Source organism: Herpailurus yagouaroundi, unplaced genomic scaffold (assembly GCF_014898765.1).
Source record: "Herpailurus yagouaroundi ecotype Mexico unplaced genomic scaffold, PumYag 182, whole genome shotgun sequence".
In the NCBI taxonomy this organism is placed as follows: Eukaryota; Metazoa; Chordata; class Mammalia; order Carnivora; family Felidae; genus Herpailurus; species Herpailurus yagouaroundi.
In genome coordinates, this window is record NW_024412413.1 from 42,415,620 (window position 1) to 42,433,144 (window position 17,525).

The window sequence follows — 17,525 nt, forward strand, 5'->3', positions numbered from 1 at the left end:
GCTGCCAGAGATCGGAAAACAAAAAGTGAAGAGTGGGCGTGCAGGTTATTTGAGCTTGATTCACTCACAGGAGAATGGCATTACAAGTTTGCAGAGTAAGTAATTAAAACATAAATAACAAACAGTATATGAGCATTGTTTTTTGCCTTTATTTCTAGAATTTTTACTATTGGGGTATTTTTTTTTATTAAGCCCTATCTATAAATTAATATGAGATTTTAAATTTGATGTTTCATTCATTGTAAATTTGATGCCATGATAGTGGTCTATAAAGTAAGCTCAGGATCAGAAGATTAGATATGACAATTCTTAATCTTACAGCTAGGTTCATAATTACTAATGAAAATCTAATTATAGACAACATTTTTGGAAAAGTATTTGAGTGTTTAGTTGTTAGATAAATGGTTTTTTTTTTTTCATTTATGCAGTACTAGACCGTGGGACCCACTTAATGATATGATACAGTTTGAAAAAGATGGTGTTATCCAGACCAAAGTGAAACATCGCACTCCAATGGTATGTAATAAAAAAGTAACAAGATCTGCTAGGCATATGAACCCATAGTATCTTTGGCAGCCAATGTTTAAAATTTAACTTCAAAACTTAAAATGTTGAGTCAGCAAAATGGCAGAATAGGCAGCTCCAAGCTCTTTTCCCTTCAAAGAAACAAAACAGCAAGCAGGAGCTGTCAGAACCAAATTTGCCAAAACTATGGAAAATAGTCAGGTTTGCAGCAACAGAGTGAATAATGAATCAAGAGAGAAGTGACTTCAAAGCAGTTATTTTTACTTGCCCTTGCCCCAACTCATCACTGATGCACTGGTTGTCTTAAGGGCCCCCACATTCTCAATGAGAGCCCTGGCTCCAGAGGGAACAGAGTAGATCTTATTCACAAATTGTGTACGTCTATTTTAACCTGTCTAGGGGCTACTTTAAGTATGCTGACAGGGCAGGCATTTCTGTTTTTGCTGATAACTCAGAGCCCAGGCAGAAAGGCTGCAGGCATTTCTTGGAAGTGCTATGAACCATACTGACATCCTGCACACACTTGGGGCAAAAGACTATCGTTGAAACAATACAATAGACTGTGTAAGGCCTAGGAACAAAAGCTGGGGAGAGATTGTTTGGAAAACTGGGGCATCAGGGATTTTAGAAAACCAAATGTCCAAGGTAAGGTGCTTATGCTCAGAAAAGAACAGTGAAAGAACACTGAGCTAACACCTAAGCTCAGTGCAAGTCTGGCTTAGTGCCCCTACACTGAACAGTCTGCTAAGAGTGGGAGAGTATTTTTTTGTTTTCGTTTTTGTCTTTTGTTTTGGTTTATTTGGCTACTGGTGTTCAAGGAAGTTTCTGTCAAAATGCTAACCGAACATAAGCTAAGGAACAGAAATTTCAGTAACCATGAACAACATTACAGTCTTTGCAGAAATAGTTTAGGAACTTCTGTGAACAAATGGAGTACTATAGCTTTCATCAATCCAGGAAACAGAAAAACCCTGGGGAAGGTGGAGAATCTGATTTCCAGAGTTACCACATTATCACACTCAGATGTCCAGGGTTTTCCATGAAGAATTACAAGGCATAGAAAGAGCATGAAAGCATGACCCATTAAAAGGAACAAAATAAATTGACAGAAACCATCCCTGATGAAATCTAGACACGAGACTTAGCAGACAAGGACTTCAAAAACAGTTGTCTTAAATGTGTCCAAAGAGTTAAATGAAACAGGAACAAAGAACAAAAGAAAATCAAGAAAAAGATACATAAACAAAATTAGGATATCAACAAAGAGAAAATATATAAAGGAACCAAACAACTTCTGGGGTTCAAAAATACAATAACTAAAGTGAAAAAGAGGTTACTGTTGACTATAGGGAAGAGGGAATGGGAAGTCATTGCTTAATTGTTAACAGTCTTTCTTTGGGATGAGGAAAATGTTTTGGAAGTAGCTGTGATATTTACACAATATTGTGAATCTACTTAATACTACTGAATTGTACACTTAAAAATGGCTAAATTATTACAATTTAGAAATTTTAAAACATTTTAAAATTTTGTTTCTTCTTTCAACAACACTAACATGGTAGAGACAGACAGGGCTTCTGTATTTCCTCCTAAAAGTAGAGTTTACCGATGACAGTAAATCTTTGCATACAGAGACATAGCTTATTGACTCCCTTTGTTGTCTTAAATACTTCTCACCAGTCTTCATCAATCTCCAATTTGAACCTACTCTAAGGTGGATTTGGATTCTAATGTAACAGTGTTCAGTCTCTATGCCTTGAAGTAAGAGGGCATAATACAGGTTGAATCCAGAACTTAACTGCTCATTGTTTATTTTCTATAATAAAATTATAGAAATTTTATTTTAATTTCAATCTTTTGAATAAAATTTTGTAAAAGAATAGGTAATAGAGGATAATTCCTATTTAGAATAGTAAACAGGTCTGAATAGAGTTAAAGACTTACGATGACTGGTTCCCTCTTTCTAAGCATGTAAATTACCTTACCCTTCTAATTCTAGTTTCTCCTCTTGAATTTGAATTTTTATATTTAGGATTGACCTTCAGAATTGCAAGCCTATTAATAGGGTAGACTCTGAAGTATATTATTTTAAGAAAAATTTAGTCCTAGTTGAACATTTAATATACTTCTGAATCTTGTGCATGCATTCAAATGCTTTCTGTAGGTTTAAATCATGCTCTGCCAAATAATATTTTTATTTATTATAAGATGCTTTCTGCAATATCCAGATATTATTAAAAGTAAATAAATAATTTTATTGGAAACCCAACATCATCCAATGGGAATGTTTCTAATGTTGGGAATAAGATAAGTATGACTGAAAAAGGTACTGACTGGTGCAATTAGAAGCTTGGCTGGGGGGGGGGGGGGCGTCTGTATTCACATTTGTACATAAAATTGTCTTTTGAAGGATATACAAACTAATAGCAGTATCTATTTTGTGATGGAGATACTGCATTGCTAGTAGAGGTCAGGAGTGAAGGGAAACTCTTCATTGTATATATTTTCTTGTTTATGCTGAATTAATGTTTCCTATTAAGATTAAATGATTGTATAAGTGTTACCACCTCTTGTTAGGTTTTAATTAGACTATTTCATCTTTGTTTTTATTTCAGTATACTTAAAGTGCCCATGAACTGATAGTTTTGACAGTTTTACAACATTGGTATTTAATTACAAAACTCATTGCAAATTCACATTATAGTTTGGGCTTTTTCTTCAGGTTAGTGTCCCAAAAATGAAACATAAGCCAACCAGGCAACAGAAGAAAGTGGCAAAAGGCTATTCTTCCCCAGAACCTGATATCCAAGACTCATCTGGAAGTGAAGGTAAAAATGTTTACTGCAGACTATTCACTATAAGCGTCTAAACTTTTAAAAGGATATTACTGTATTATGTTTAATGTATAAAAAGCATTTTTCATATTAACTCAAGATAATTTGGGAGTTTTGGTGGGGACAGAGATGGTGTGCCTAAAAAGCAGTTTTAGATTATAGACAAATTGCAAGACCAGGCCACAAGGGAAAGGTGAGGGAAAACATGCAAATCAAGAACCACATTGTAGTACTAGTTCTTTTTACATCTTGTTAGCTCCTGAAAAGTTGTTGATGGTTTCCTAGATTCAATGCAGGGACCAGTTTTTGAGCTTTGAACTCAGTTCCATGCTTCAAAAAAATTTTTCACTTTTAGATTAAATTATTGTAGTGTTTATAAGCCACAGACAAGTAAAAATATATCAAAATTATTAACTAGATTAACTAGTTTGCTATTCTTGTACAAGCCAGATAATGTGTAAAATGTCTTGAAATACACTGACATATAATCAAGAAAGGATTAAAGTAATGAATGTCTGAGAAAATACAGTTTTTTAAAGCCATAGTTCTCTACTAAGCTCACTCTAAGCTGGGAGCTTATTTTTACAGAGATGACAGTAGAAGTGAATAAATGATAAATGCCGGGAAATGAGTAGGTAACAAATAATAGTTTAAAGCAGAGGGAGCTGAATTCACTTTGAGGGCAGTTTTTAAAAGAACCCTGATGAATTATTAGGATTTCTAATGGATTACAGCAGTCTAAGCTTGAGGGATGTGGGTGGGATCAAGATACTGCAGTCAAAAAGGAATAAAAGTTTAAAAGTAGGAGTCATATGGAACCAATGTGCTAGACGGGGAATATTAGTTATGCTGTTTTGTTCCCATTTTACAGAAAAGGAAATTGAGATACAGGTTAACCTACACAAGGTCACATATCCCATAAGACAGTATATATACATGTAATATATGAAGATATTTTGGCTCCTTAATTCACTCTCTTATCCACTGCACTATTTACCTGTAATTTATAAGGTAAATAACACTTAATGTGTGCCAAGCTAGATGTTTAAAATACCATGACACAACCATGTGGAGTTTGAGTAGTATTATCCCTGTTTTACAAATGAGAACCAAAATGAACAAAAATGGAAAGGAAGGAATGATATGAGAGGTTTTAAGGTAGTAAAAAAAAAAAAAAAAAAAAAAAATTTACTGGTTGAAGGTAAAAATTTGTAGAAGAGGTAGCAAAAACAACTGAAAAGGCTTAAAATTGGGGTGACCAGGGAAATAAAGATAACAATTAATAAAACACTGAAAAGGGAACTTAAGAAGCTGACTTCTTCAGAAGTAAGCAAATGGACAAGAGACACGAGAATAATACCTTCCCCCAAATTAATATATGTATTTTTAATGAACTGTTTGTTGTCTATTTCATTTAGTTAAAAAAAATGAAACTGATGCCACAAAAAAAAATTCAACTAATGATTGGAACTTTAAAAATGCAGAGTATTGGGGTGCCTGGGTGGCTCAGTCAGTTAAGCGTCTGACTTCAGCTCGGGTCATAATCTCATGGCTCGTGGGTTTGAGTCCTGCATCAGGCTCTGTGCTGACAGCTCAGAGCCTGAAGCCTGCTTCAGATTCTGTCTCTCTCTCCACCCCTCTCCCCCACCCCCTCAAAACTAAACATTTTTTTAAAAATGCAGAGTATTACTATTATTATGTTACATTCTAAGCCATAAAAATAATGCCTAGGAAAAAATTTATTATATAAGGCTCATTAAGCTGAAATGTAAATTGTTTATAATTAAATGTGTTTGCTATTTTCATCAACTTTATTCCAAATGTCTTTTTAGCTCAATCAGTAAAACCAAATACAAGAAGAAAGAAAGGGATAGAACTGGGAGACATTCAAAATTCCATCGAATCTATAAAACAAACGCAGGAAGAAATTAAAAGGTAATATATATGGACAGTGGCTATTTAAGTCTAGAGAGGTAGTTAAGAATCTGTTATGTAGGAAATCATATGCAAACTTTACATTTTTATAACGTTGAGCTATTAAGATAGATTGGCTTCTGTCGCCTGACGACTGCAACTTGTGAAATTCCATCACCATTCAAATATTGGGGGAGAGTGGTGATTTCTCCTCTGTGATTATACAAGTGGAATCTCTTTATCTTATTGCTGTAGCATACCTAGAAATGTAGGTGTGTTGGATGTGGTAGAGGGGTGGTTTCTGAGAAAGTTGGCTAGCAAAGGTTTCTGCAGTCCCTTTGTACCTGGCTAATCTTTAATAGGAGTGCATCATGTGTTGACATATTGAAATGCTTCCATAGCAAGGGGTAAATAACCACCACCCTGAGACCTTTGAGGGCTCTTTTTGTAGTCCCAGACCCTTCCTCACACATTCCTCCCCAGATCCAGCAACAAAAAATCATTAACACTTAGGAAGGTTCCTTGAAGGGGGCACCTGAGTGGCTCAGTCAGTTAAGTGGGCTCAGGTCATGATCTCACAGTTCATGAGATCGAGCCCTACATTGAGCTCTGTACTGACATCCCAGAGCCTGCTTGGGACTCCCTGTCTCCCTCTCTCTCTGCCCCTCCCACCTCATTCATATTCTCTCTCTCTTTCTCTCTCTCTCAAAAATAAATAAATAAACATTAAAAAAAAAAAAAAAAAAAAGAAAATTCCTTGGAGGAGAACTCCTGTTTCTTTCTGCCCCATTGCTAAGGCTAGTAGGAGTGTAGATTGGTTTCCTCCCATTACTATATTAGAGGATTAAAAAAAAAAAGATTTTCTCAGTTCTTAGTGATCTTACAGCTTACATTTAGTTGTTTTTTTCATTTATAGCCTTATCTCCTGCCATTCCCCTGTACCTGTCCCATGCTCCAGTTCTGTGAAACTCCTTACAGCTCCAGAATATACTGTACTGTCTCATCTTTGGAACTTTGACCGCACTGAATCCACTTTTTAGACTGTTCTTACTCCCACCCTGCCCATCAAGAAAATCCCTGTTTATCCTTCAGAATATAATTCAAATGCCACCCTTTTTGTAACATTTCTAATTACCCACATTGCCCTGTAGAGTTAGTAATCCCTGCACTGTCCTTGTACAGTTCCCTATGCATGCTACTTTTGAGCGTTTATTGGATTACAGAGTTGTTATTGTGTGTCTGTTTACCACACGACCACCACCCCCTCCCGCAACTGGACAATGAGCTCCTTTAGAGGAGGGAACATGTCTTCTGCATCTTGATATCATCAGCCCTTATATAAAATGCTCATTTCCTAGTTTAATTATCTTTATAAATTAATGAGCCTACTTGTTCATTTGCCTCCTTTCTTTCTCTATACTGGTATACCAGTGTAGAAGTCAAGGGGGGCGGAATGAAATCAGCTTTTTTGTTTGTTTGTTTGTTTTTTAGCCAAAAGCATTTAGGATGGCATGAGGATAATGTAAGCTCATTTAATGACTAAATTAACATTTTATTTTCGTTAGTATATGAAATGCCTATATAGCATTTTTCAAATTAGCAATGTCATGAAATCTGTTGTATTATGTTTTCTTAGAGAATTTAGAATTTTTCTCCAAATCTACTTCTGTCTTCCCCAAAGTAAAGATAAAAGAACTTTACTAGACCAACTAAGAAACACAATTTTTGTTTTAAAACCACTGTGATAACAGAGAAAAGTGGTATATTTTTATATCCTCTAACTTTAATAATTCTGTTTGATGAACATCATCAAGTAATATATTTGATACAATGTGGAATGTAGATTTAGACAAGACCTAATAACGGCTTCACGTAACATAATCAGCTTCCTGTTGATGTTGTAGTAGTAATTGATTAAACAAGTTACCTTAGATAATGTAATTAAATGTTCTCTTAACTAAGACTTTACTAATTAAGTCTCACGTATCAAATTGTGATTTATATGCTAACATTTTGACAAATAATTTTAAAATTTATTGTTTTTTATCTTTGTAGAAATATTATGGCTCTTCGAAATCATTTAGTTTCAAGCACACCTGCCACAGATTATTTTCTGCAACAAAAAGACTACTTCATCATTTTCCTCCTGATTTTGCTTCAAGTCATAATAAACTTCATGTTTAAGTAGAAGTTCCTTACAGTTGAATCAATGAACTGGAATGATCAAATTTGGCCTGGGACCAATGTTCAAGTTGGTTTGGTCTTTGTTAAAATGTCACAATATTTCTAAAACAAAAATCTTAGAGATAAATGTAGAGGTGTTGACCTTTCATACCTTTTTTCCTTAACCTGAAATAAGAACTCTTGGTCATTAAAGTGAGCTATGTGTTAAGTGCCAGAACATTTCTAGCTTTTGTGACAGTGTGTTTACATGTGAGTATAATAAGTCCACATGTATACACAATTGTGTCTTATGTATACCTGACAGTAGTCTTTGTATTCTATAGTGTGTTCTGAGATATAACATTAACATTCGTAACAAAAATGCTATCAATCTTATAAAATATATACATAGCAATCTATTTTCTTCATACAACAGGCACAAGACTTTTATCAATAAGGAATTACAGAATGGGAAATGATGGCATAATAGACATATTATAAATAGTTCAAAACACTGTCCTGTTAGAAATATCATTTCCAAAGCACCCAGCTCAATTGTGTTCTTAGAAACAGCAAGAAAAAAGTGTAGTTGAAATTGGTGTACTGAGAGAGACAAGGTGGCAGATTGCTTTTTTAAAGGTTTACACACAGTTTTTTTAACCCCTAGAATTTTAATATTTATAGAGACAGGTATAAATCTGTGTGTGTGTTTATCGACATAAAAAACCGATATGCAGCTATTTGGATCTATTGATTATATCTTTCTTATACCTATATAATACCACCTTAAGCACTTGCTTAAAAAATTGTGGTCAAAATTGCTGTCCTTTTTTCTTATTTTTGTTTCTTGTAACCCTGTTGGTCCAGTAGCATAGGCCAAATTCTAGAGTTGTTTATAGGGTATATGATAATTCATGTTTTTCATTATGAAAAACTTATTTTAGCTTTCGTTTAGAACTTAGTGTATTCAGTGAGTAAATAGAATAGAAAAAATTATAACCAATATTTTACTTCAAAAGCCAAATAAGAGAAAGGCAGTAAGAAAAACTTTGTGTCGTAGCATTTATGTGTACATTAAAATTTATTTCTTTAAAATGTGCAATAAGTTGAGCATCTAAGAAGAGCATCAAGTTCTGAGGTTTAATTCTTTATTCCTCTGTTCTCAGTAACTTCATTCTGTGACAAACCACACTTCAAGATTTTTTTTGTTCAGACTCAGGCACACTTTTTCCTAATTTTTTTTCAGGTTAATATTTTAATGTTTGTCATAAATATTTATAGCCCTCAGAAGCAATTTTTGCAAATGTAGCTAAGTTTAGGAACATGTTGTCCTAAGATATGTCTTAGAATCCTGAAAGTATACCTTTTGGAATGGTTATTAATGAAAAGTCAGAATAATTATTCTGGCTACATTTGCCTTTGACTAAGAAGAGACTGTGAGACACTAGCAAAATTACAATCAACTGTTTATGCCAAGATATATACAGTCAAGGAATGATTGCTAAATTACAAAAATTGAAAGTGATAAAGAGCCTGCTTTTTTTCTCCCTTACCAATTTAGCTATCTTAATAGTCTTCGGTTTTAAGAAGAGCCATATAGTTTGGGCAAAATAATGCTGTATTCCATATGTACATGTGAAAGCACTTTTTTTAATTGACTGAAATATAAATAAGATGTACCTATACCTGGTATAAGTATAGATATGTCTACACTAGAACAGGTGAGATTTGTTTGTATTTCATACTTGTGTCGTTTTTGTCCTCACTCTCTGTTACCAATGTCATGCTCAACTGCCTATTGATTGATATATGATATTTTGTAAATATTGTACAATTTGATCCTTTTTATGGTTTCAATTAGTATTTATATATAAGTTGATTGGCTGATCACAAAAATAATTTCATCATTAAACCCTGAAAACTTAAAATTTTTTGCTGATAACCCCCTTTTGGGGTTTTAGTCCTACCCACTTGTGTGTTCTTTTCATTTGGTCGAAATAGTGTTTTATTTGTATAGGTATCTTCTAAGACTGGGAAGGTAGTTATGTTCTTTATGTTTTTCTTTTTAGAGCAGATGTTTTGGGTTCTTATTACTCAAGGAGTCAAAAACTTTCATGAAAAAGAGCAGGGTTACTCATGACTGTTTCTTATACACTGAAAGCATACATCTAATCTAATAGTCTTCTTATGCTTTTAGTTGTATGAGTTCCTTTCTGTGAACTGAACACAAAACTCAGGAATTGGTGGCTTAGTTTTTAGATCAGTGGTTATACTAGGCTTAGTATGTGAATCCTTTAAGACACGTAATTAACTTTGTATGTAGCCATATATGTAATTGACTTTGAATGTTCCCTACCTGAGATTAATACTCCTTCAAACATGGATTCATAAAAATTGTGATTTACAGTTCCCAGTTGTTTGAGAGCCTCATGATGGTTTCCAGGATTTAAGATCTTATGACCACTTTTTTTTTCATTTGATCAAAAATTTTATTTTTTCACATGAAAATTTACATGAGTAATAATTATCGACATGTGCATTTGTTTTAGTTATGCAATGTACTATGCCTTCAATTATCCACCATTTAATGAGGTGTAGCTGGCCCAGGAACAGATAATAAATAGGGCATGTGAAATAAGTAAGTTTCAGCAATAGCTATTTCACTTGTATTTCATGTCAGTACTTTTTTGCATCACTTTTATAAAGGTACAGTGTAATCTTTGTCACCATTCCATTGAAAAAGTTGGCCTTGTAAAATACAACACTCATTTAGTATTCACGCTTTTGTGCCTTTAATAAACTACTTTTTGTTATTTTTGTGTTACAGAACTACAATATGATTCTAAGTGTTTATAGGCTTAACTGCCATAAAGGGTCATTTCTCTGTGTCATTTTATTTCCTTTTATATAGCTATAGTATATTTAAACAGTAATGCTGTACTTTTATAAGGGTTTGTCTATTTAACTATTTCAAGTATATTCTTCACTCTCAGACATCATTGAAGTAGATTTGTCAGATTATTCTGAGTATTGTAAACAGTGCCTTTTTGATGGAATTCACACTGTTTTGGGTGTCAACTTGTGCCATACTACACATAAAATTCTGTGGAAGGCAGTTTTAACTTTTTGAAGAATATCTTAGTCAACTATTTAAGAAAACAAAATTCCATTTTTTCCGGTGTTTAGCATTTCTAACGAGCAATGAATATATTTTTGAGTTTTTTTTTTTTTTGGTTGATATACGGTGATGACGGCAAAATTGATGAGCCATACCTGATGCTGTAGATGATTTTGAATTATGTTAAATGTACAGAAATAAAATACTAATATTAGCATTTATACCAAATTTTCCAATTTGAACCAGTAAGGGGTAACACCACACAAATCACTGAGTTTACATTTCAGCTTCTATTTCATGTGACTACATGGATAAAGAAATTCTTTAAAATGTATAACCTGCCACTATTGTGTCATTTGACTTTATGTAATTTGACTTGATTTTGTTTACGTATAGTGTGTGAATTTAGTATATTTAAGTTACTTTTTGTTAATCTTTAATATACTGTTTGTTTGGTTACAGTTTTTAATTGAAGATGGACTGTTAAAATCGTATAGGACCAGTGTCTCCTTAATATGATTAACATATTTAGAAGAGCCACAAGAAACCCATGACAAAATGAATGTGAACATACTTTCTAAAATGTTTAGAAAATTTTATCTTTTTGCATTTATCATGTAAAATTATTTAGTATTACAATATTGATGTTTATTTAAAGAAAAATGCCATGAAACATTTGAATTGATGAGCCACAGAATTACTTCAGTTGAAAATTTTTTCACTTTTTAGCATGCTAAATATACATTTAAGTTAAATATCCTGTTTAATAGCCATTTATAAATTCAGACACTACCACTGGTCAGTTTTGTATAATAGAGTAAAAAGTGTGTTATCTGCAGTGTAAGTACAGCACACTGTCACATCCTTTCCCTAAGGTGCATAGTAGATGTACAGATAGTCATAGGCAACTGTTTTGTAATGTATTACATTTCTAATCTATTATTCCTAACCTATTATAAATGTTTGCAGAGACAAAAGAATTGAATTTTTCTAATCTGTAAAATTATGCTAACTTCTACAGGTAGGCATTCTGAATAAAATTCTAAAAAGAGTAAACTGTGATCAAATGACTTTGAATATAACATATAGTGACTGAATTACTTCATCCTAATTTTTAAATTGAAAAAAAAGATCTTTTTTTGTAGGGGTAGTTGTGAAGGAGGGTGAAGGGCTGGGAAGGGATTTAATAGTTAGAATCCCTACTGTATGCTTTCCTTGGTGCTTTATATTCATTCTTCTTAACTACTCATAATAACCTTAAGCTAAGTGGAAGTTAGCCCGACTTTATAGATGAAGAGTCTGAGACTCAGAGAAGTTAAATGACTCCAAAAGCTATACAGTAAAAGTGATAGCAAGCATAAGTTTGAATCTATGTCTGACATCAATATCCACTCTCCTTCCACTGTACGCTTAAGTAGAACTCTGATGGTAGCACTTTTAAATGTTTAGATTAATCCACTGCTTCAATCAGTATACTATAGCTATATCCACTGCTGCTTTGTGATGGGTAGAACCAAAAAAAATGTTACCATTAAACAAGTATATATACAAAACCTATATAGAAGTTTTTTCTCCCTCCCCCCCCCCGCCCCTCAAATCACTTACTAGTCCATACTGAGTCAACATCAGGTGAGTTCCAAATCATTCCTGCCTGGTTTTCCTCTCTTTTCCTCTGTCCTTCTCCCCTTCCATTTTTGCTCTCTCCTCAGAATCCACTTGCTTCTGGCTAATAGTTGGTTCTGTCTTACTAATTGGGGGGAATGGAAAGGAGGGCATTACAGATTTTCCCTAGCCTATGTATAGGAATGAGAGGAAAGGAGAACAGCCCCTCATTCTTCAACCTCAATGAAAAAGCTGCAAGATAAGTAATTTTGTTACTAATATTGACTGCACTGTAATAGGCGTCCTGTGTTGTGCTATCACCCTAATTGGCTCTTCTGCAATTTACAAAATACCCTTTTCTTGTAGAGAGAGTGGGTCAATACGCGACTGAATATCACAGTTATGGGGGGGGGAGGGTGCTGTAAATAATCGCTGAGTGCTTAATATATGCCAGGCACCATAAAAAAAAAAAAAAAGCTCTTTGCAAACATTCTCACTCGTGAGGTTTTCTTTTATATACTACTATCTTTTTTTTTTTTAACTGGAGATGGAAGAGGTTACTTACTGAATGTCGCAGATAAGTGTCATCGCAAACCCAGGTGTATGTTCTTTCTGCCTGTTTTCTTCTGCAGTTGTACCCAACAATCTTAGGCCACTGTGCTTTCTTTAATTTTTTTTTTTAAACAGTTATTTATTTTTGAGACAGAGCATGAACAGGGGAGGGTCAGAGACAGAGGGAGACACAGAATCTGAAACAGGCTCCAGGCTCTGAGCTGTCAGCACAGAGCCCTACGCGGGGCTTGAACCCACGGACCCTGAGATCATGACCTGAGCCGAAGTCGGACACTTAACCGACTGAGCCACCCAGGCGCCCCTGTGCTTTATGTGCTTTAAAGGCATACTAGTGATCACTAGTGTAGCTAAGTCTTCCCATCTATCCCTTCTGCTAAAGAAAAAAATAAGTTGTGGTGGCTGGGGGACTTAAAGTGATATCCACGTCAAGGAAATCTGGCAAAGCCCCCTGCGGAAAGCATGAAGCCTGCAGCTCGTGACCGTGAAGGCCAGGGCTTTGCCCATCCGTCCTGCATCCCGAGCCGGCCTCTGTGATGGGAAGAAAAGCAACTGATGATACTGTGGACAGAATATTCATGAGTCCAACGCGGAGGTTTTGTCAGGGGTGGGGCACGAGCCCAGGTCCTCCCGCGGTGCCCATTCCCTCCTTCACATACGCTCCCCAGGCGTGCCGACTTCCAGAGAGGAAGGACGTTTCCTGGGAGACGGAAGAGATTTGGTGGCAGCTGAAGCCGCTGCAGGGAATGAATTTACCCAGGGAACCGGGAAAGGGCCAGCAGTTTCCGCTCCAGGAACAGCTAGCTCCCGGGAAGTCTTGACCTCTTTCCTAGCTTCGCGAGCTATTGGAACGCTAGTCCCAGGTGGCCGAACAGCAGGCTACTCCGCTAGTGGGTCATAGGGGGGAGTGAGCCGAGCTGGGCCAGCTGACAGCCCCCTCCCCGCCCCTTCCGCTTCCGTGGGGCTCCTCCCTCCTTCTGGTGGTGCTAGGGCTTTGCCGCCGGCGGCCGGAAGCCACGCGGCTCTTACGCCCTATGGCCGCCGCGGGGTCCGCAAAGGTGGCGTTGCGGGTGGCGGAAGTGCTGGAGACCATCGTGAGCTGCTGCGTGGGACCCGAGGGGCGGCAAGTTCTGTGTACGAAGCCCACCGGCGAGGTGCTGATCAGTCGGGATGGAGGCTGCCTTCTGGAGGCGCTACACTTAGAACATCCCATAGCCAGGTACCCGTGTCCCGCGTTCCAGCTCGTTATAGTGTCCCTTAGCCAGGTACTGTTGTCCCATTCTCCTGCCCAGAGCCGGGCACCGCAGGCTATCTCCTGACCCTTCCTTAGAATGTACTATTGGGAAGACTGACCTCGGGTGAGACTATTGTATGCTCAGGGTTCGAGCGGTGTGCAATGGAATGTTCTTGGGGACGTCAAATCTTACCAAACTTCCAAGAACATTTATTCCCCCTCCTCCCTGCCCCACCTAACCCCAGAATCTTGAAATAGAACAAAGTAACTTGAAAAAAAGGAAAAAGTAATACTAAAGACATCAAAAGGACAGTATTATTTTATGCCTTTACCTGTGAAGCCATGGTTTCGACTTGATTTATTTGTAAGAAGGCAGCCCGCTGAAATTCTGAGTTGCTTTATTTCTTTTTTTGTACAGGATGATGGTAGCCTGTGTTTCCAGTCATCTAAGAAAAACAGGAGATGGTGCTAAAACATTTATTATCTTTCTTTGTCACTTACTCAGAGGACTTCATGCAGTAACAGACAAAGAACAGGATTCTTTGATTTCCAAAAATATTCAAACCCATAGAAGGCATTGGAAAAATTGTTGTCAGTGGAAATTTATTTCTCAGGCTCTTCTGAAGTTTCAGACACAAGTATTAGATTATATTATGGGCCACTACTTAAGCAAACACTTTTTGTCCATCTTTTCTTCATCCACTAAAGAGAGAACATTGTGTAGAAGCTCTTTAGAGTTGCTCTTAGAAGCATACTTTTGTGGAAGAGTGGGAAGAAATAATCAAAAATTTATTTCACAATTGATGTGTGACTACTTTTTCAAGTGTATGGCTTGTGAAAGTGGATGTGAAGAAGTATTTGAGTTAGTGGATGACTATTTTATAGAGTTGAACGTTGGTGTCACTGGCCTTCCTGTCTCAGATTCCAGGATCATAGCTGGACTTGTGCTTCATAGAGACTTTTCTGTATACTGTCCAGCAGATGGTGACATAAGAATAGTGATAGTAACAGAGACTATTCAGCCTCCTTTTTCAACTTCTGGATCAGAGTTTATTTTAAATTCAGAAGCACAGTTTCGGACATCTCAGTTTTGGATTATGGAAAGGACAAAAGCAATCATGAAACATTTACAGAGTCAGAATGTAAAATTGCTGCTGTCTAGTGTGAAACAACCAGATTTAGTTATTTATTATGCAGGACTGAATGGCATATCTGTCGTGGAGTGTTTATCCTCTGAAGAAGTATCTCTTATCCAGAGGGTTGTTGGTCTTTCTCCCTTTGTATTGCCACATACCTCTTCGCGGTATGAAACCTGTAACACTGCTTTGATGAATTTTTGTAAGCCCCTTATCCTTAGATCCAAAAGGTATGTTCATCTTGGCTTGATTGGCACATGTTCGTTTATACCACACTGTATAGTACTTTGTGCACCAGTGCAGGGTCTTGTGGAACAGCATAAAAGTGCTTTACATGGAGCATTTAAAATGCTTCGGCAGTTATTTAAAGACCTTGATCTAAATTACATGATACAAGCCAGTGATCAAAATTATGCATCAAGTCCTCTTACCTACAAGAATAGCAGAGAAAGTACGCCATTGCCAGAAATTGTTAATGGTTCAATGCAAAGCCCATATCAGGGCACAGTTGTAGAGAACAAAGGTAAGCTGGCAACAACTCAAACATATTTAAAAGTATATTCAAATTTTGTAGTTCCAAGTGTAGAATTAGAAACACATATTCCACGTTCAATACCAAAAGTGACACCAACAGATACATACCAGACAGATGAAACATTGAGATATTTATCTCTAGCCAGGATAGTTGATGACAGTGAACCATTTATGGAGAGTAATTCTGCTAATTCAACAACAGAAAACACTAGAATAGAAATTTCTTGTGAAAATTTACAAGTCACAGAAATTGCTGGAAGGGGAAGCATGTTAGCAGTGAGAGAGAAGTCACTGGAGATGTGTACATCCCGCGGTTACTGCTTCTCATCTATACCAGCAGGTTGTGTTTTGCCAGTGGGTGGTAATTTTGAGTTTTTGTTACATTACTATCTTCTTAACTACGCCAAAAAATGTCACCATTCAGAAGAAACTATGGTCAGCGTGATAATAGCTAATGCTCTTTTAGGCATTCCCCAAATCCTGTATAAGTCTAAGAAGGGAAACTATAGCTTTCCACAAATATATGTAAGAACTCTCCATGCGATACAAACCCATCAACCCATGGTAAGCAGTCAGACAGGTTTGGAATCGGTAGCTAGTAAATACCAATTACTAACTTCCGTTCTTCAATGTTTAACAAAAATTTTAACCATTGATTTGGTAATCAATATTAAGAGACAACCTCAGGAAGTTTATGATCAAGATTCAGAGGAGGAAGTATAAAATTGGAAGTTTTTTTATTAACCAAAATTTTAACCCAACTCAAGCCATAAAGTAAAAAATGTGACCACTGATTCTCAAATCAATTTGGTCTAGTTAGGAAAACATCAAAACTTAAAAAAAATCTTTAGAAGAACTACAGTAAGAGGCTAGCAGACATTCAGACCAAATATTAGACAACATTCTGGAACTGTTCTGAGGAGGAACCCTTCCACATGAGGGAAGCCAAGATATGACTGTGTGTCTTTCTTCCCCTTAAATTTCCCTGTGTCTCAGCTCTGTGTTAGTCCGTGTATATGCGAGAGGGTGTTCCTTTATAGTCCTTCTTACTTTTCTGTACATTTTTTCACTCTCTTCATCTGTCCTCCTTGCCTTTCTGTATTTATTTAGTTCATAGGATTATTTAATCTGAGATTTGGATAAGGTCTTCAAATGTCATCCTATTCTAATTGTTTATAATATTAAACATTATTTGCTTCATTTAAAATAATGTATTTTCTCTATTCCTAATTTCTAAAAAGCAATGAATAAAAAGTCTTGATTTCTTTTCTCAAGAAGCATATAAACTAAATTAGTTTTTACTTTTATATATCCCCTTATTTATTTCTGTTTTATGTGGAAAAGCCTGGATATATTTTTTCCACTGTCCATACACCACTGAATAATATGTAACTAGAAATATGACTTTGTGCATTGCAAACTTACTTTCATTTCTGTAGTTAAAAGTTAATTTCAGAAAGCTTATGAAATTCATACTGTATTTTCTCCTGTTCTCTAAGAGCTTGTAAAAATAATTCACGTATTTGCTGGTTTTTCTTATATTTGGTGCATAGCCAGAGTTCATTTGTAATAAAGAATTTGAAAATTATTTCTAATGTGAATTTCATATATTTATATTTTATTATAAAGGTTTATAAGTGCAAATGATGTGCATCTAGCCGTAGATAAGGACAGTGTCCTCTACTTTTAATAGTTCTCTGTAACACCCAAAATACCACTATGTTTATACCAAGTATTCAGAAGTGCCTGTTGAATAAAACTGTTACCTTAATCCGTTCTCTTAAGTACATGTTTCCAACTTATGAAGTCAACAAATTCTTTTTTTTTTTTTTTAATGTTTTTATTTATTTTCAAGAGACAGAGAGAAACAGAGCACAAGTGGGGAAGGGGCAGAG

The 17,525-nt window shown here is 35.8% G+C and overlaps 2 protein-coding genes across 2 annotated transcripts in view; both read left to right on the top strand.

The window, feature by feature from the left end:
• Nucleotides 1–11,610, top strand: part of OSBPL8 (oxysterol binding protein like 8) — a 166,572-nt gene extending 154,962 nt beyond the window's left edge. The window contains exons 21-25 of the mRNA XM_040490424.1: nucleotides 3–95; nucleotides 429–516; nucleotides 3,248–3,353; nucleotides 5,192–5,294; nucleotides 7,329–11,610. Of these exons, the coding sequence (XP_040346358.1) occupies nucleotides 3–95; nucleotides 429–516; nucleotides 3,248–3,353; nucleotides 5,192–5,294; nucleotides 7,329–7,461 (523 nt within the window). The 3' untranslated portion in view covers nucleotides 7,462–11,610. The remainder of the gene's footprint in view (nucleotides 1–2; nucleotides 96–428; nucleotides 517–3,247; nucleotides 3,354–5,191; nucleotides 5,295–7,328) is intronic.
• Nucleotides 11,560–17,271, top strand: BBS10 (Bardet-Biedl syndrome 10). Its single transcript, XM_040490425.1, has 3 exons — nucleotides 11,560–11,575; nucleotides 13,639–13,945; nucleotides 14,379–17,271. Exons 1-3 carry the CDS (start codon nucleotides 11,560–11,562, stop codon nucleotides 16,351–16,353), a joined length of 2,298 nt encoding a protein of 765 aa, XP_040346359.1. The 3' UTR covers nucleotides 16,354–17,271.
• Nucleotides 17,272–17,525: the final 254 nt, after the last annotated feature.

What these genes read in the sequence shown, in the direction of transcription:
- BBS10 (XM_040490425.1), top strand. An exon ending in TTAGAACATCCCATAGCCAG is followed by an intron (nt 13,946 to 14,378) that starts GTACCCGTGTCC and finishes TTTTTTGTACAG; the next exon opens with GATGATGGTAGCCTGTGTTT.